Genomic DNA, 20,646 nt, shown 5'->3' with positions numbered 1-20,646 from the left:
AAACTGAAAAAAACCCACAAACTTAGTTTGCTTGATCTCCTATTCCAAGAGCAGAAAACCTGAGCCTTGGACGAGCCTCAGTCTGGTCCCGTAGGGTAGACTTTGGAGCTGATGACTTTCCTTTTCCAAGACTCTTAAGTAAAGCAGAGATATAAGACAACTAATTTGTTGATTTTCATTTTAGGTGTATGTGGATTACAATGATCAGTATTAAAATAGTAATTATTATTATTAATAGTTACCATTAATAATAATAATAATTAATAATAATAATAATGTTTGTATGTTGTTTTGTAGTTTGTTAACTGTTTGCATTTATATTCCCCTCTTTAGTCTGCTATAGACTCATTTGGCAAGTCCCTATAGCCAGCCCAACTCTAGTTTGCTACTTTTCTTTTTCACAAGCTAAACCCCAGTCTCAGCCAATTTGGGGCTTTTAAAGACTTTGCTAATAATATCATAAGATGGTTTCTTAGGGAGGAAAAAAAAACAATTCACTCAGGATTTGGGGGTAAGTTGAGAAGTTTATCATCATTGGGATCAACAGAAATTCCATTTCTTGTAATTTCTTCTATCTTTTCTAATGTTCCAGGGATAATTACAGATTCTATGATATCATAAGATACTGGTTTTGAGTACATGAAGAAATTACATTTTACTCAGTGATAGTTTATTGAAATTGAGAAAGACTTGACTGCCTCCCTCCCTCTCTCCTTCTTTCTTCTTTCTTTCCTCCCTTTTCTCCTCCTTCTTCCTTTCCTTCCCTCCATCCCACCTTCCTTCTCCCTTCCTTCCTTCCTTCCTTCCTTCCTTCCTTCCTTCCTTCCTTCCTTCCTTCCTTCCTTCCTTCCTTCTTTTCTTCCTTCCTTCCCTTCTTTTCTCCATAATTTTTAGTTTGGTGAGAAATTAGTGGTGGGTTTCTGATCTTATTTGAAGAAAAATAATTATTAAAGCAAATATTTGTGAAAATTCTTATACACATACATTTTAAAAAAATTTTATTTTGTCATGGACTAATAAGATTTCTCATGTGTGAATCAAAACTATCATACCAAATCAGGTGGTAAATTATTCATGCTTATGCTATAAAGCACTAATGAGTTACAACCTAATCCCTTGTGATATTTTTAAACTCATCAAAGTTTTTTTGGCTTATGGTAATACAAAATGCAATGGAAATGCACTTTCTCATTTATCATTAGTGAAGGTTGGTAATTACGATTTCATTTTAAGTTGGGCAAATGGGATTTAGAAAAATGCAAAGAAATTTTATAATAATTTCTGCATTATGTCTCTGGCACTAATAGGCAACTCATAATTCCTAAGAAGAATTGCAAGGAATAAATGACTTTTTGCCAATATCTCACTTAAACTATTTTTGAAAAAACTTTTAAGATCTGAGATGATTTTAAGTTTGCATTGTGTATGTGTGTGTGTGTGTGTGTGTGTGTGTGTGTATGTATGTACATATATGTCCATCCTGATGGATAATCCAATTGCATTTTACTGGTGACTAGAGTTACATTACACTCATTGCTACTAGAAAAAATTCACTTGAACTTCTTTAACAAGATATGTTAAAAGAAGGAAGGAATATTCTAGTGGAAAAGCATAAATCACCAGTTGAAAGTCAATTGGCAAATCTTCCTATACACTCAAAAGAGCATGTTTTAATCTCTCACAGAATTGATGAGGAATAAGTTTTTGATAATAAGGAAATATTTTCATTAGGAATATGATACTGAGTTGGGGAGGGTAAGTTATATTTCTTTCAGTAGTTAAGAGGGTTGATGTTTTGAATAAATATGTGGCACACAATTGATGATTTACCCTAAAAATATAGTTATATCACAAGTGAAGTTGAAGAAATTCTCCATTTGCAATCAGGAATTTAAAAAGATTGGTACAGTGGAACAGAATTGAGAGCCCAGAAATAAAACTGTGTTTTGGACAAATAATTTTCGACAAAGGAGCCAAAAAGCATACAATGGAGAAAAGAAATCCTCTTCAATAAATGCTGCTGGGAAATTATTATAGAAAGCCACATGCAAAAGATTAAAACTAGACCACTGTTTGTCCCTATAGACAAAAATTAACTTAAAATGGGTTAAAGACTTAAAAATATGACCTGAAATAAATTACATAGAAGAAAACAAGTACTGAACTTATGGACTTTGGTGTAAGAGAGATTATTATGCATTTGACCTTAAAGGCAAGGGAAGTAAAGACAAAAATAAATGAATGAGACTATTTCAAACTTAAACAGCTTCTACACAGCCAAGAAACCACCAACAAAATGAAAAGGCAACCAACAGCATGGGAGAAGATATTTGCAAAGAACAGTTCTGATAAAGGGTTAATATCCAAAATATATAAGGAACTCCTACAACTCAATACCAAACAAGCAAACCAAAATTAAAAAAATGGGAACCTGAATAGACACTTCTCTCAAGAAGACATATAGATGGTCAACAGATACATGAAAAGATTCTCAACTTCACTAGCTATTAAATAAATGCAAATAAAAACTAGGAGATACCACATCACACCTGTTAGAATGGCTGTTATCAACAAGATAAGTAATGACAAGTGTTGGAGAGGTTATGGAGGAAAAGAAACCCTCATTCACTGCTGGTGGAATGTAGACTGGTACAGCCCCCATGGAAAACAGTATGGAGGTTTCTCAGAAATTTAGAAGAGTTTCCATATGACCCAGCAATCTCTCCTAGGTACGTAACCAAAAAACTTGAAAACATGTATTTGCAAATATATATGTACCCCTATGTTCATTATAGCATTATTCATGTTGGCCAGTACCTTGAAATAACCGGAATTTCCTTCAATAAATGATTCAATAAAGAAGATGTGGTACATATATACAATGGAATACTACTCAGACATAAGAAAAGATGAAATATTGCCACTTGTGACAATATAGATAGATCTTGAGAATATCATGCTAAGCAAATAAGTCAGACAGAAAAAGCTAAGAACTGTATGATTTCACTCATATGTGGGATATAAAACTGAAAGCAACAAGTGAACAAACAAGAAAAACAAATAAAAACTGATAGACATAGCAGTATGGTTAACAGAAGGAAGGAGGGTGGGGAGATAGTAGAAAGTAAAGAGGTTCAAACATATGATGGAATGAGATTTGACTTTGGGTGGTGGGCTTAAAATGCACTCTACAGATTATATGTCATAGAATTGTACACTTGAAACCTATATAATTTTAGTAACCACCTCACCCATAAATTCAATTTATAAATCAGTAAATAAGCTCTAGCTGGTTTGACTCAGCAGACGGAGCATCGGCCTGTAGACTGAAGGGTCCTGGGTTTGGTTCTGGTCTAGGGCACATGCCCGGTTTTGTAGGTTCAATCCCCAGTAAAGGGCATACAAAAGGCAGCCGATCAATAATTCTCTCTCATCATTGATGTTTCTATCTCTCTCTCCCTCTCCCTTCCTCTCTGAAATCAATAAAAATATATTTAAAAATAAAAATAAATCAATTAGTAAATAAAATTTAAAAAGAATATTACCTAAAAACAGAGAACCTGTAATATTTCATTTTCTTATTTGATTCAGACAATATTTGGGTAACAAAATATTCATTGACTTCTCAGCAACAAACAAATAATTCCTCCTAACTTGTAAGCTTTTCCTGCTTTCTTTTCTACCCATAACTTGCCCTCATAAGTCACAGAGATCTTGAATACTGTATGTATTTTTATAGAATCACAGCTTGAAACTACAAGCCAAAGTTACGGTTGCAGCTTTTTTGATTGTTCATATTGGTAGAATGTGGTTGCTGAGTAGATTTAGTTAAAATTATTACATATTAAGTAATTTAATGGGATGGAAGCAATTTAAAAATTGTTCTGGTTATAGTTTATTGTATTATCTTGAGAAGTCCCCATGGATACATTCCCAGATATCTGCCTTGGTTCATGTATGCTTTGTTTGAGTGATTCTGGTGTGATTTACCTATAAACCTGGTGCCTTCAAATTGGCTGCATTCAGAATTGCACAACCTAATTATTTGTAGGTTACAGTATGTAGAAAGGTAAGGTACAGACCTCTGCTAATTGTGACATTGGTATAAGGCTGGATCTATACCCTTGAATGTTAGTCCGGGGTCAGGGATCTTAGGATTGAAACAGTGGACACCACAGATAAAAAGCAGATGATGTCACAGAAAGAATTTGGCTCCTGGGTTCTGGAGAAATTCTGTTACAGTGACAGCAGGCCCATTTGCCGTCCGTCAACTGTGAAGGATTCTGGGATGAGGGAAAGGTTTGTTAATGAGAATGCCAAGGAAAGATTGCAGAAAAGGGATATAAAATCGTTCTTTCTGGCAAGTTTTTTTTCAGTGTAGGAGACCTCAGGTAGCTATGTCAGCAGGTCACTTCCCTTTCTGTTGCCCATTCCGTGGGTTTTGGTTTTCTGTTTGGGACCAGTCCCCCAACTGAAGGGACACCAATTAAATGAGCCTAACCTGAAAGAAGACTGAGGAGATTTGGGGTGAATTAGTCCCATCTGTGCTGATAACTAGTTATGCTCCTTAGGGCAAATACTTTAAAATATTCATTTACTGAGCACTTCCTGTGCCTGCATCATTTCAAGTGCTCACTGTTGAGGATTTGTTTTTAAGCACTATTTTTTTTAAAATTCTTCTTTTTGAGTGATAGGCCCATTTGGGCTCCCAGACTCCTTATCTCTACAACTCTGACTTTCTTACAGCATGCCCTCCACAGCTTCTGAGGAGGATCCCTAAGAAAACCTCTTATTCTATCGTTAGTGAGGTGAATAATTATTAAACAACTGTGATTCTATTCCTCCTACGTGCCTATCAAAATTAATTCAGACCCCTGTTTTTAGTAGCTTTCATATTTGCATTTCATTCTTTTATAATGAGACATTATTTTTGAAAATAATAGTAACAACGTTCCTATTTAACTCCTGTAGTGAGAATTTAGGCACTTATATATATATAACTGCTCTGAAGTTTTTTGTTAAGACATTTTATAAGTTGAAGCTACTATATATTTTTTGTTTCTTAAGAATCTTGAGATTAGGATAAATGAGTTCATTCTCCTCTTTGAACCTAATGCCTCTTTTTCTTTTAAATAAAAGATTTTAGTATAAATTTAGATCATAGCTAATAAACACTTTTGGGGGGAGGATGACATTCTTCTTCTAAGATTTATTTTATTTTTCCACTTATATGGTTAATTCTGAGTAATCAGAAGTGCAGGCCACCATGTTGATTTTTAATATCAGTTTTTAAATTAGTAATTTATTAAAAAGATCCAGTTTTCTAGCTTTTAAAGTCACTCACATTTCTTAAAGTTAATATGTGTTTACCATTCATGAAGATCCTTTTCCACTATGTGTTTCCTGGTGGCAGTTACCTTGGGTCAGCGGTCTGACAGCCTTTCATATGTACACAGTTGTGAATAAACATGTTATGATCAGTGTCTTAAAAGTTTTAAATTACATTTCTAGATTAATTAGCTTACCAATATTAGAGCTATCTTCTAAGTTCATAAAATTGGCAATTAGTTCTCATATATTTGGAGAAAACTCTAGAAACCCTTTCTACCTCACTGTACTCTCTGACACATTACACTGCTAATTAGAGCTTCAAATTTTCAGAATGACCATCAACATTCTGTACTATGATATTTTAGACTAAAAATAGATCCTTTGTAAGCATTCTGACTTTCAAAATTAAAATATTTAAATGGGTTGAATTTATTCTAAATTTCTTAGAATTTAGATTTAATTTTACTCAGAATATCTATAACCTAGACTTTTGCCAGATCTGTCTATATTTCTGCTTGAGTCTGTAGCCAGTTTTCAAAATTATTGATATTTAGAGAGATAGGAAGGGAGAGGGAGATATTTAGAGAGAGAGGAAGGGAGAGGGAGAGAAACACTTCCAAGAGAATGAAACGTTGATTAGCTGCCTCCTTTACGCATCAAACCTGAACCCTGCGACCCCTCAGTGCACAGAAGGAAGCCCAAACAACTGAGCCACGCCCCAGTCCCTGCGCCAATCTTGAAGAGTAATCTTAGCCACATACTGACGCCTGCTTCTAAGAGAATCCATCCAATAACCCTCAGGTGATTATGATTTCTGTTCTCTATAATGAGAATTAGCTGCTGCATTTGCCTCCCGGGACAGTTTCTGTGTTTTTCAAATGCCTTGCGATAATTACTAATGCTTTGTAAATGCACACTGAAATTTTGCCTCTTTAAATTCCTTTCCTTTTTAGTATTTTTCTATTTCAATTTTAAGGAGGAAAAAAATATAATGGTTAAATCCCTCTCATTGAGAATGAGATTTGGGCCCTGACCGGTTTGACCCAGTGGATGGAGTGTTGACCTGCAGACTGGATGGTCCCAGGTTCGATTCCAGACAAGAGCATGTACCTTGGTTGCAGGCACATCCCCAGTAGGGGGTGCGCAAGGAGCAGCTGAATCGATGTTTCTAACTCTCTATTCCTCTCCCTCTCCCTTCCTCTCTGTAAAAAATCAATAAAATATATTTTTCATAAAGAATGAGATTTGGGAAGCACAAGAGTCAGAAAATTCCCAGGTTCCCCTAGTAGTCACTGCCTCGTCCCCATTTGCAGAGAACTTGTAGACTCTGAGAGTGGCTCTCGGGGCCACTGCAGCCCGGGCGCCACCCATAAGGGTGACTCACAATTTTGCCTGCCATCCAATCTTATACCCACGTCTTCTCCTTTAGAGATCATGATTTAATTTAAATCACCATGGGAGGGAGAGAAGGGGGAGAAACTGGGAAATATATATAATATCAACAAAAAACATATTTTAAAACATTTATATCACCATGGACTATACCCACTTTAGTGTCAATTAACCCAGAATCTGTGGCATCATAAAATCACTTCCAGGATAAAAAGAATGGTCGTTGCTGCCCACCTGCCTGTGAGTGTACTGCTGAATAAGTGCCCGGAAAACTGCAAAAGCGAACCGAATTCTCTGACAGAGTTGCTGGGGAGCAGACCATACATTTTCCAAGGGATTTGGGGAAGTTATTGAAATACATACTGGAGATAGGATGTTTTGCTTTTAACGTGGAAGTACCACTTTTGTGAAAATCACATTTTAGTTCCTAGATGCCGTTTTTCTTATGTCTTCTTTGCTCTGATTTCACTGGTTAAACACAACATTGCAATAGAGAAATTTTATTGCAATAGAAAATTTATTTTAGATATTTCCCCATCTGTTAATCTTTGTCTAGTATCTCTCGCCCAGTGAAATCCAATATATGTGTTGATGTTTTAATTGTTGGGAAAATAACAGTGACAACTTGATTTTTCCAAATCTACTGAGAAAAGACAATCTGAATAGATATAACATGATTATTATCATAAAAACAATCTTTTGTTAAGTATTTCTACCTTCAAAAATTAAAATAAGATGAGAATGTCCTTAATCTTATTCACCCACTTGACATTGTGATATTCCTCCTTACCTGAGGGCATCAAGATAACATCAGAGGATACAATTAAGACAGATAACTCTACTTTAAAATCATCTTTTAATTGCTCTGTGATTTACATATGTTTAGAATGAGGCTAAAACAAAGGGCAATATTATCAAAATATGTTATACTGTGTGTATATATATATATATATATACACACACACACACACACACACACACACACACACACACACAGATATATACTTTAAAACGCTTTGCCTATTGCATTTATCAAATATATCACAGATATTTTCAATCCTTGTTTAACTTGGACACAAAACTACAACTTTTTTAATACTGACATGAATTATAATCACTATAAATTTTAAGCTATTGTCATTTCTGGTTCAGGAATTCAGTGCATCATAAAACTGTTTTGTTTTTTTCCTGATAGTAATAGACATCCAGCTGTCAATTCAAGTAAAATGAGCTTCTTCTTTTTACATTTAATTGATAAGAGCTCTGCCTTCTTATATGGTGACTGTAAAGTAGAAAAACTTTACAGTCACCATATAGAGATCTGTTCCTGCCCCCACACCTGTTTAGTGGTGAAGAAATTTACATAATAACCCTATGTGGGAATGTATTTTATTCTAACCTTATATTTAAGAAGTCTTCTCAAGATTGTTTGTTTCTGTGTAGTTGTAAAAACAAGAAATTTAATATGCTTTTTGACACATGTAGGGATATAATTAGAGCTAACATTCCTCAGAACTTGCCAGTAATCCTAAAAGGAGCCCAGCAGTGTGGCTTGGTGATTGAGCATGGACCTGTGAACCAGGAAGTCATGGTTTGATTCCCGGTTAGGGCACATCCCAGTGTAGGTTGTGTAGGAGGCAGCCAATCAAGGATTCTCTCTCATTATTGATGTTTCTGTCTCTCTCTCCCTCTCTGAAATCAATAAAAATATGTTTTAAAAAATAAACATAAATAAAAATAATAATAATCCTAAAAGGAAATGAGTTAGGTACATGTGTTACCTTTCATAGAGAAAAACTTATATTCATTCTTCATAAACCAGGCTTAAGAAAAATGCACTAAGAGAACTATGAGGAAAGGTGAAGATTAAACCTTAAAGTTTATTTTTTTTGTTTGTTAGTAAGATTAAGGCCTAAATGTCCCAAGTGAAAAACTGTTATTTTTATCCTATTAATTAGTACATGATGCCACTTGAATATTAAAACTGTTTACTGCCAGAATGATACGTAGATTACATAACTGTCTATTCCTCAATAGTGTGATTGCTGGTGAAGGATTTCTTTGTCTTTTTGCATAAAAAGGACATGCTACTTTTGGTATGCTACTTTTGGTGTGCTACTTTTCTTTTGGAATAAAGTTTTAAAATCTTTGATGGTGGAACAAGTTTTACCTGCTTGAAATAAGAGGTTTCTCTTGCCATTTGCTAATAACCAAAAATGTATGCTTTCCAGCTGTTCTTCTGTGTATTTTTAATTGTATGCACTATCTCTTTCTGTTCTAATGGCTGCCCTCGGAATAGGCTGACCTCTGCTCTCCGTATGACATCCTGCAGTTGGATTTTCGTCACATTCGAAAGACTGTTGACATTCTGCTGGCACTCGGGGAGAAACCCCCACAACCAACTTCTGCCCTCCGCTCCAGGGACCTTATAAGCTTCTGTCTTGTCCATATTCTCTTTATAGTGCTAATCTATATCACTTACCGCTGGAATGCCCTGTCCGCATAAAGTCTGCATGTGCATCCAAGCGCTCTGCTCTGTCCCTGAGCCATTAGGGTCCTTCCTCCATCTGACCCTTTGCCTTGCAAACTTCCCTGTTATCTCTTCAGTAGTCTCTTGAGTTTTGAAGCTGAACTTTTGCCAATCAGATTTTCCAAAAGCACAAACTTATAGAATGCGGTTCTCTTTAAGTAACTTCTCACTTACTGAAAAACAGTGAGAACAAAGTATATTCACACCTCATGCTTCCTCAGCCACAGCCCACATCATGCCAGCAGGAGTGCTATACAGATCCTCTTCCCTCTTCCCAGTGAGCTTCACTGTTTTAGGTAGAGTAGAATTTCCAGAACAGGAGCAAAAGGGAATATGAAAATCTTTCCTTTGCAGTATTTAAGTTCAACCCAATTCAGGACTGGGCAATTGAGTTGTAGGGGTTCCCCACTCTCCTTGCAAAGGAGACAGAAAAACAGCATTTTTGGCCCAATTTGGTCTATAAAACTCTTCAGTAAAAACAAAAACAAAAGAACTATTGACCAAATTGAAAAATCCCATCTGGGCAATGACTACTTTGCTGGTCATTTAGTTGGGTTCCTTGCTGCTTCCTACTATGGGAGCTGTGAGGGGCACCAGGGAGGGTTGCCGCCCACTTCTACCCTGAGCCAGCCCTCTTGGCCTGCTGCATGAGGCAGCGGCACTAGGGAAGGAAGGCCCATCGGTGTTAAGAGCACTACCTGGGAGATTTGCTTGCACACCAATTCCCATATATTTTTACTTCTCCTTGTTAGCCTCTAGAGGAGAGATTTCTATTTTTAAATAATGTAATGGGTCATTTTGGCTTTTGCTACATCACATTCTAACAGTAGATCCAGAATGTGATAAATTTGACTATTTGTTTTTAAATAAAGCCATGAGTCATGGAACATTCTTGGTCCTGGAGCCTGGTTTCTGTGGCAGGAGCTAATAATAATATTGCTCTTATTTTAGAAGAATGTAATTTATCTAAATAAGTTGAAATTTCCATTTAACCATTGTTAGCATAATGTTTTTATTTTTAAGTAAGCTTAAAGGATTATATACTAACTATATCTGCTTTGGAGCAAGGTGGTCAGTTTGTATTGAAAAGACAAAAACAATATAATTTAATCTAGGCCAAGATATTTCTGGTTCTGGGTTGTCTTTTTCTAATATGAGAAAGCCCTGCTCTAAGGTTAAGACAATATCTCCTACTTTCCTTTTAATCTGGTTGCCAAATATTGTTTATTAAGTTGGGGAACTGATGGAGTTAACTTCCTCAAGATACTAGTAAATTTCTAGTTTAATGCGATGCAAGTGATCTTTATAGACAGCTATTAAAATGATAATTGTATTTTTATGAACATTTCCATGAATCTGGGCTACTTGAGGATGTAGATAACCCATATAGTTAGACAAGTATATTTATAAAGATTCTTCGTTGCTAAGCAGCTCAGATTTTCTAACAGGAGATGACGTGATAATATCTTGAGTTAACTGAACCTTTTCCTTCTGAGTTTGTGTTGATTGGTGAAATACAGGGTATGTGAAGTTACCGAATTAACCTCAGTTATGTATAAATAACCTGCAGATGTACTGAATTGTCTTTGGTGCTAACTTGTACTCTTCAATCTGTAACAATAAAATCCCTTTATTCAATGTCTAACCAGCACCCTGATCCATAAGTTCTTAATAAACACATTTTGGGTGATTATTCCAAGTTTTTATCAGCTCATCAATACATTTTTAGTGCATACCCAGAGTAGTGATCACCATTTCCATCTAGCTCTGCAGTGCATTGAGGCTTCCGTGATGAAAGAAGCTCGGGGGTATACTAGAACAGTGTGCTGCCATATTCGCAAGGAAAGCCATTCGGCTCCTCTAACATTAAAGTTTAAATGTCTTCTGTTTGTTTCTCATTCCCAAAAGGCTCGGGACACCAGGAAGGTGAGAAATGCTGGTTTAAGAAATAAAGGCCCAGGAGAGACAATAGCCTTAAGTTATTCAGTCTGTTATGTCTCCATGACCATCAGCTTGGAACCTCTTCAGCCACAGGAGCCACTGCTCATCAAGGGGACTGGGACATTTGTTAATGGAGACCCGTTCCATCTCAAGCTGGATGCAGGCTAGGACATCTACCCTGTAAGAGCCACGTACTTAGAGATTAGGCCCTGTGGAGATAACACTAGAGTTCAGGAACATTCAGAACTAAATGTAAGAAAACACTGAGGTTGAGAAGCAAAATGTCTTGTTCAAAATGCCTTGGGCATAACTTTCATTTTTAAATTTCTATTTGTGTTCCTTGCCCAATGTTCCATTGGTTTCTTAATGCTTTTCTTACTGATTTAATGCGTTTGAGTCATATAAAACACTTGTAATTTGATGTAAATACTTTTTTATAGTTTTTTAAATCTTTTAAATAATGTAGGAGTTTTGACACATGCACGCTTTAAACTTTTAAGCAAGAATATTTTTTTAATATTTCTTGTGATTTTTTTATTTTGCCTTTTTAGCTTAGACAATAAGAGAAAGTACTATATATTAACCTATATCTTATTAGGAGAGATTTTTAAAAACAGACAACTATTTAATTCATTTCAATTTGACTTTAACATAAGTTGTAAAGTGAAGATTTTAATTTTCCCCCCAACTAATGCCCTGCACTAGGAGCTTAACCATGTTAGTGGTCATGACTCACCAAACCAGGTGTTGGCTTGAGTGCTGTGAGAGCCATAAGAATGAGAAAACCACATCCCTGCCCCAGTGGTACCACCCTTAGCAATTAAATGCCAGATTTGAGTGACTTCACACGCCTATGGCATCAGGAAAGGGTACAGACTGACCTCCAGCTATGGCACAAGGAGGACGCAAACTGCCCATCCTGGCCCAGTGCACAGCTCAACTCCCATAGGACCTCCCACCCTTTTTCTTGGTTGACATTCAGCTACTAAGTTGGCAAGGAGCATAAATTTGCATGCCCACCTTATATGCCCATTGGCGACAAGATAATTGTATTTCAATGCATAGCAAACAGATGAAATAATGGTTGAATCATGCTTTCAGTAATTTCTTATGTTGACATGTGCTACTTCTTAGGTCTAGATTTAGTCTCAGAGATACTCTGAATTTACCTCTTTAGGGAAGAAATTAAAGGTGGGAGTAGGAAGATGATTGAGACAGTGTAGGAAAACTGACATTTTGAAGCAGTGCAACAAGTTATTGGATGTGTCATGGTGTATTGTTTGAATGTCTTTTTGAGACCAGAAGGCCTGTATCTGTACTAATTTGTGGAGAGTCCTACCATTGAGGCAACAGGAAGAACTAGTTCCTCAAGCAAGAGTCACATGAAAAGGAAGCAGTCTGTCCAGAGACCCTGATTTGTTCCTGTTGAACACTGTCTCCATTCAAACTTCCCTTGAAAACAGCCGTCACTGAGCTGTGAAGAAATGACCATTATGGAGTAGAAAAGAGGCAGTGTTCGCTGTGGAGTCTTTTCTGAGTCAAGGAGACACGCTCTGGAAAGTGATCCCCTCATCTCCAGAGCCAAATGACAATGGCATAAAGTTACTTCATCATGTTATTTTATGAACTATTTTGCATGCAAGGTTCTACATACCAGGAGTGACTCGTGTTGCTTTCCTTGAGTTGTGTGTGCTGGACATTTCCTAAGAGCAAAATTACAACAAGAAAGTAGCAGGATGTTTGTGTCTTTGACAGCAGTATGAAAGAGAAAGAGAAGCTATTAAAATTAATTATAAGACTGTTCATAAACCAGGAAGAAAAGATACCTATCCACCAGCATGCCTCCATTCCAGAGGTCGTAGGAAATAAAATAAATTGGACCAAAGTTCATGGTCAATAGAACAGTGTGTGATCTGTATAAATGAGTATTTGAGTTCCTTTAAAAATGTGTGAAAGGGCCCTGGCCAGTTTGGCTCAGTGGATGGAGTGTGGACCTTTGGACTAGGGGGTCCTGGGTTCTATTCCAGTCAAGATCATATGCCTGGGTTGCGGGCTCAGTCCCCAGTGTGGAAGGGGGCGCGTGGGAGGCAGCCTATCAATGATTCTCATCATTGATGCTTCTATCTCTCTCCCTCTCCTTCCTCTCTGAAGTCAATAAAGAAATATATATTTTTTGAAATGTGTGAAAGGCTATTTACAACTTTGCTTTATAAGAATATAAGCTGCTCTAGCCAGTTTGGCTCAGTGGCTAGAGCATCAGTTTGCAGACTGAAGGGTTCCAGGCTCAATTCTGGTGGGGGGCACATGCCTGAGTTGCAGGCTTGATCCCAAGTGTGGGATGTTCAGGAGGCAGCTAATTAATGATTCTCTCTCATCATTGATGTTTCTATCTCTCTCCTCCCTTCCTCTCTGGGGAAAAAAAAAAAGGAATCATAAAGAATGTTTTTAAAAAATAATAATATAAGCTAATATGCCCCTAATGTGTGGTTTCCAGCTGACTGTGTATGGCTGTTATTCAGTATAAAGTTTTGTTAAATGGTTAGATCTATTGCAGATTTCAGGATGATTGGACACTTTTTTTGGATCAACCCTTATTTGTGTAAAGTCATTATTTTCTCTGCAAATACAGTAAAGTGCTATGTAATGGGCTGGAAACAAGAAAAGAAACATGGTCTGAACTCAACTGCCATCAGTGCTGTTGTAAGATTTTATAATCAAGTACCAGTCATTAAAAATTGATGTTTGTTCTTTCTTTTAGGAAAAACTATGTCTACCCCATCACATCCTTGAAGAGAAAGGCCTGGTCAAAGTGGGCATTACTGTTCAAGCATTGCTAGATGTACCTATAATGAAGGCTGTATTCACATGAAACCAACTCCTTTCCTTTGGGTCGGCCCAAACCCTTCTCCCATCAGAGATCCTGAACTCTGCTCTTGGCACCAGTTCCCCCATCCTCCCACCCATTGCCTGTGTTCATGAGTCTAGTTGCATTTTAGGGAGGACCTCAGAGAAGATTTCCTGCCTTTCAGAACTGACCTCCGACATTAAGGTGTGACAGGTATTTATCTTGAAGCCAGTGAGGGAGCTGGTTACGAAGAGCTAACAGCACGTCGAGGCCTTTTCAACCTCCCACACGCCTTCCATGCTCACCCACTGCCATTACCAAACACCAAGCACAACTGCTTTGCAGCAACATGTACTTATTTCACTGAAGCCAAACTCATTGTGTATTTAGTGGGGGGATGAGGGAGGGACTCAATCAAGTTTTTATCACCAAATTTTTCAAGAGATTTCTTGAGACCATTGCCTTTTAAAAATCTATTTTCGACATACAAAATATTTATATAAATATTATTTATTAGTGAGTTGTTATTCATCCTTTGGGTGCAAATTGTAAATTAGGAAACTATTTTATTACTGCTTTTTTGTGGTTAAACACTTTTTAAATTATAAATATTGAGTTATTTTCTATCCTCTTTGGTGTGCATTGTCTAGGTCTCAATAATCATGTTTTCTGGTATATATGACTCAGAAAAATAACAGGTGCTTCTGTGACAAGAACTGTTTTCTGGGGAGGCATTACTTACACTTTGGTCTTGTTTATATTTCTGCATTCCATCCAGTTTCCTACATTCCAGCAGCCCTGTTGTCCCCTGATACAATAAACTGACTGAAATTAAGAGAGCGCCCCAAAGTTATTTGTAAATAGCTGTGATGAGAAAAAAGACATTAAACTTGAAGATAAAATGTGAACAGTTATTTTTTGGATTCATACTTATTTTGCTATATACAGAACATTCACATTTTAACACAAAGAAGTAATGTGTTAGCATCATGTATCTTGAAGTATAATTTTGCACTGTAACTTGAGAATTAAAGAAGTCTAGTACCAAAGGAAATAAGGAAATGGTATAGGAAAGTGAAGATGATACTAAGTTTATTGTTTAACCAAAAAGCTTCTTAAAGGGCAGCTTCAACTGAGAGTGATCAAGAGTTACATCAGACATATAAGACCTGAATCGGGAAACCAACACTGCCAGTTTTCAAAGAGGAAAAGATTTTGAGATGTGGACATGCTCATTTTATTGTAATTTAGTTAGTGGATTTCAGAGTAACCCATAAAACACTGCAAGATTCATGGTCTTTGGGGTGAAACTGTAAAAGTAAGTCAGTAAGTTGGTGAGTTAGCTGCATGCAAAGATGGGTGGGGGTGCAAGGGGTTAGGAGAGGGCTAGGGGAAGGTTGCCTTTGTGAGGCTGAATTGCCTAGCAGGGAGCGTTTCAAAGGAAACATGACTAAACGAGAGCCAGTACCCATGTTGGTTTGCGGGATTCAGACAAGACCTCCCAGACACGACAGCCTGTTGGTAGGCAGTTACGTGATGAGCCTCCACCCTGCTGTCCCGGATATTCCATTCAGTCACCTTCCTCCGTCTTGTGAATGCTCATTGCCTCTTCACCTCCGTGGAAAGCCATTGTAAGTTTTTAGAGCAGCAGCAGCCACAATTTGTAAGAGAAATAAAAGGTGAACACAATAGAAAACATACCAAGAAGATGATGTGCATTTAGCACAATCTAACATCAGCCAAGGCCTTGGCTGCTCTCTGCTCTGGGCAAGGTGAGGGGTTATAACATGACAGTTTGCATTGGCAGCTTTCAGTTCTTTCCTATTAAATGTACTGTGCACTTTAACCTAACTTAAAATATGTTTTAATATTTTTCTGTACTGCACAAATATCTATTGTCAAATACCATAATGATGTAAAACAAAGTAATTTTGAACAAGGAGTGTATTCAATATAAGCAACATTCAGAGGTTGATTATAGAAATAGGAGTTTTTATTTGCTGCACCTTGATGGGCATTCAGATGCAGAGTCCTGAAATATTTTATATATATATATATATATATATATATATATATATATATATATATAGCAACATGAAGCTCTGTAATCCTGTTTTGAGAGATTTCTTTTTCAAGATTAAATTTTTTTCTTTTGATATTAATCTTCAGTATTTCCTTGACATTGTCTATATAATACAAATGACTTCTATATTTTGTAAAATGGCTTTCTTTCTTTTAAATGCAGCCCTTGTGTAGCTAAAATACCTTTAAGATCATTGTACACTGTTTATATGTGCAATAAAATGTGCATTGCCAGCTAACAGTATCATCAGTGGACAGAATGTATGTAGTGCAAATAGCCTTCCTTTTCTTATTTAATGGCCATTAAAACTTTGAGTGTGAACAAACCATTTTCTGATTGACTTACCCATGTGATGCAAAGGTTAACACTGGTCACAACAGAAATCTTAGGGGGTTTAAAAAGATTGTGGGAATCATCTAGTGTGTGTGTGTGTGTGTGTGTGTGTGTGTGTGTGTGTGTGAGAGAGAGAGAGAGAGAGAGAGAGAGAGAGAGAGAGAGAGAGAGAGAGAGAGATTTCCAAACTAAATCTTACCTGGAACCACAGAACATACAACAGTTAAATAGGGTTAATATGGTGAAAGTTGTGTCTCTCCACCTGGTGGTGGCTCCAGAAGTTTCTTGGAGAAAGCCTGGAGGTCCTGTGGTGCATCTTGTAAAACCACAGGGTCTGGTCCTCCTTCCTGTGGAGTCTGACACTGAAAGAGTAAGGAGGCTCATGGCTGGTGTGGCTTAGTTGGTTGGAGTGTCATCTCAAAGGTGGTGGGTCCAATCTCCATTGGGGTGTATGTGAGAAATAGCTGTTTAATCTATGTTTTACTCTTCTTTGTACCTTCTTTCTCTAAAAATAAATAAATAAATAAAATTTAAAAAAATCAGTAAACATATTCTAAGGTGAGGATTTAATTTTAAAAATAAAAGAAAGAGAGCAAGTGGCTGCATTGATTATACTTTCTGTAGATCTGTCCAGTGTTATTGTTTTTCCCCATGGACAGCCTGCCTGAGATAGAAGAGCAGCTGCTTGGAAGAATTCATGTCAAAATAGTGATGGATTGTTTCTGTCTTCTCATCCTAACCCACATACAATAGACACAGACCTGAGACCAACAGCCTGAGCAAGAACTGCAGTGACCAGTGTCAGGTCCTCTACATTTAAGATTCATGTTCAGCTATGCCTGACCCATGAGGTTCTCATTGGAAATGCTGCTCTTGTGCCAAACTTCAAAACTTCAGTCATCTTAGTCTTCTGCACATCATAGAAGTAAGGGCTTCACAAACACTGCATTGTAAGTTGGCTGGAGCAACTGAGGAATGTGTGAGGGCAAAAAGAAAGATGGCAGCAGGAGCACTCAGGAGAGCCTGGCAGGAACATGTTTGCAATAAGTTCATCTATGCAGTTCAGCCGTATGGAATTGGCCATAGGTGGGAACTATCCCAGAGACTGAGTTCTAGCCAACTCAGTCTGGGGGCTTCTCAGTTCTTGCTGGGTTAGCCTGGGAGACCTGGGCAACAGTGAACCAACTGAGCTGGCTCTCTAATTTTGCATTTTCTAGGAGGTCAACTAACGGAGATCAGGCCTCATTGAGTCTGTTGTTATCTTCAGAATTGGTACTGCTTGAGTGTGGGGTATGTATGTAAAGGAGGATTCTACTCTAAACCACTGTCTGCACTCCCCACATGCACGTGCTGATTGACCACAATGGCCAGTATTTTTGAGTGGCTAGTGTTTTTTTCTGAATCCTAAGTACCATTAAATCAAGGCTGCTTATCTATTTTGTTCTCAGCTAATTCTCTGTTAGTAAAAACAGTGCTTATTTAATAGGCTTTGAAGAGATGCCAGGTAGGAGAATTAATCAATTTTGCATACATTATCTCAGAAATTCTTACCAAAATGCTATATGAAAGGGATTTATAGTAGACACCTATGGAGTTACCTAATACCACTGTCTTCTAGGAAGTTAACCCTGCCTTATAGATCATAAGATTTTTATGGTTCTTACTTGACACTGCTTACCTGGCTATTGTTTATTGGTTCAGCAGCAGCCACCTTATTCACAATTGACTAAATCTCTTCCCCAAATGCTGTTTCTGATTAATTAGATCAAACAAAGACTCAAAGACTCCAGAGACCCACCTCTGCCTGCAGATTGATTGGATTCAGTCTTGAGTAGTCCCAAACAATTGTCCACAGGTGGGGTGAGAGGTTTCCAAGCAGAGAGGGGCAATTGCCTCTGCCTGGAGGCTTATTGGTATCCTCGGTCTCTTAATGGGTCTCAGAAACTTCAGAGTGGGACCAGGGTTTTCTAATAGAGTGGGTCAACTATCCTCTCCCTAGACAAAAACTGCCTGAATAGCAAAGGTCTGCCTGAGAAAGGTGATCTCCACAGCAGGAGAGAATGACTCAGCACAGGAAATTGGCATCTGCCTTCTGAGCTCTAACCAGAGCCCCCAACCCTGGCTTATGTTTACACAGCTCCATTCTACTCTGCCCTCCCTCTGCTGGATCCCAAAGTGAGTAGCTGCACTCAAAATTCTGTACATTGGCCCTTTAAGAGGGTGCCTACATTTCCAACTGTCTCTGCCTGGCGGAGAGTAATCCTGCTGCTTTTCACAGCCAGATGTTATGTGGGCACCTTTCTCAATTCTGGTGCTCTCTGCTGGAGGCCAAGCTTGGGGTTAGACCCTATGTTCTCAGTAGCAAACCCCCACAGATATCCTCTGGAACTTCAACTGCTAAGGGAAGCACAGCCAGCTCTTTCATGTCTCTTCCCTTCCTACCAGTTTCTATGCAATCTCCACTTTCCATCCTTGGTTATCAGTGTTCTCTCCAGCTAGTCTTCAATTGATTATTCAGTGTTTTTGTATTTTAGTTCTAATTCCAGTTTGGTCTTGAGATCATGTCTGTGTAGAATCCATTTACTCCACTGCCATTTTCCCTTTTACATTTAATGGTGGCTTTACTGAATTGTGTTGTTTCTTAAAGGGACAGTTAAAAGGATTTTATATCTATCATAACCCAGGAAAGCTGTCAATTCTTTGCCTATTTTTGTACCTGATTTTGTCAGGTGATTTTTAGAAGCACACAAAACTAATATTAGGTCATTTTTAGGTTACTTATTGTTTACTATAAAGTTGATGAGATGGTTTCTTATAAACATACTAGAGGCCCGATGCACAAAATTTGTGCAAAAGTGAGCCTTTGTTGGCTGTCAGGACCTGAGCTTTCCTCGCAGCCCTGGCTTCATCCGGAAAGACGTCTGGCCTAATTAGCATATTACACTTTTATTATTATAGATGCATCTTTAAGAGAGAAATATTTTGGTGGGGGAAACATTTTACATTTAGGCATATATAAAGATTCATCCCTTTTCTGGCCAATATTTGCAACATATAGCAGCTCAAATTTATTGGCTTTCTAAATATCGTCAATGGTCTTTTTCTTTATTACAGTTATCCTTGGCTATATGTCAGCAATTATTTACTGAATATTTAAATGTTTTTATGCTTACCCTGCAACTATTTTCTTATAATGAGGTACCAAGTTGGCTATATTACAGTTCCCTGTTATTCAATTTAGCTATTGCTCTCAAGGGATTTTGAAAATATAAAATCCCTAATCAATTCATTTCAAATAAGAAAAATTATCTGGTTGTCCTCAGTTAGAAGGTATTGAAAGCAAGACTGAGGCTTCCTCAAGAGATAAGAAATTCAGGCTATGGACAATAGCTGCAGCCCTTGTTCATGGAGTTCCATTCTGCTCATGACCTTCCCTTCCTGATGGCCTGCCTTGTGGGTTTCAGACTTATAGTCAGCCCCCAGAATCATGTAAACAAATACCTTATAAAAAATCTCTCTCTCTCTCTCTCTCTCTCTCTCTCTCTCTCTCTCTCTCTCTCTCTCTATATATATATATATATATATATATATCCTGCACCCTCTCCAATCTGGGACCACTTGAGGGATGTCTGACCGCCCGTTTAGGCCCAGATGGTCGAACATCCTTCTCACAACCCAGGACTGCTGGCTCCCAACAGCTCGCCTGCTTCTGCCTGATTGCCTCTAACCACTTCTACCAGCCAGCCTGATCACCCCCTAAACACTCCCCTACCAGCATGATTGATAACTAAATACTTCCTGGCAGGCCACATTGCCTCTAACTGCCCTCCTCTGCTGTCCTGGTCACCCCTAATTGCCCTCTCCTGCCAGTCTGGTTGCCCCTAACTGCCCTCCCCTGCAGGCCTGGGTCCACTTCAACTGTCTTCCACTGCAGGCCTGGTTCCCCCACAACTGCCCCTCACTGCAGGCCTGGTCTCTTCCCAACTGTCCTCCCTTGCAGGTCTGTGTCTCCCACAAGTGCCCTCCTCTGCCAGCTTGGTTACCCCCAACTTCCCTCCTTGTTGGCCTGGTCAACCTAACTGCCTTCCCCTGCAGGCCATTTTGTGGGAGCCATCTTTGACCACATGGGGTGGTGATCTGTAGAGTGATGGTCAATTTGCATATTACTCTTTTATTAGACAGGACTGCTAC

At 38.0% G+C, this 20,646-nt stretch overlaps 1 protein-coding gene across 6 annotated transcripts in view; it reads left to right on the top strand.

Annotated features, from left to right (window-relative positions):
- Window positions 1–14,947, top strand: part of LRCH1 (leucine rich repeats and calponin homology domain containing 1) — a 187,213-nt gene extending 172,266 nt beyond the window's left edge. For 4 of the 6 annotated variants that reach the window (XM_045588622.1, XM_045588623.1, XM_036455305.2 and 1 more), the window contains one exon: window positions 9,023–10,895. In XM_045588622.1, the coding sequence (XP_045444578.1) occupies window positions 9,023–9,229 (207 nt within the window). In that variant the 3' untranslated portion in view covers window positions 9,230–10,895. Of the gene's footprint in view, window positions 1–9,022; window positions 10,896–13,952 lie in introns of those variants that run through there. The other 2 variants (XM_036455307.2, XM_036455304.2) reach the window with 1 other exon arrangement.
- The last annotated feature ends 5,699 nt before the right edge of the window (window positions 14,948–20,646 follow it).

The sequence above is a fragment of the Pipistrellus kuhlii genome, unplaced genomic scaffold, assembly GCF_014108245.1.
Source record: "Pipistrellus kuhlii isolate mPipKuh1 unplaced genomic scaffold, mPipKuh1.p scaffold_m20_p_3, whole genome shotgun sequence".
Lineage (NCBI taxonomy): Eukaryota > Metazoa > Chordata > Mammalia > Chiroptera > Vespertilionidae > Pipistrellus > Pipistrellus kuhlii.
Note: the sequence above shows the minus strand (reverse complement) of the source record. Positions and strands in the feature narration are given on the sequence as shown.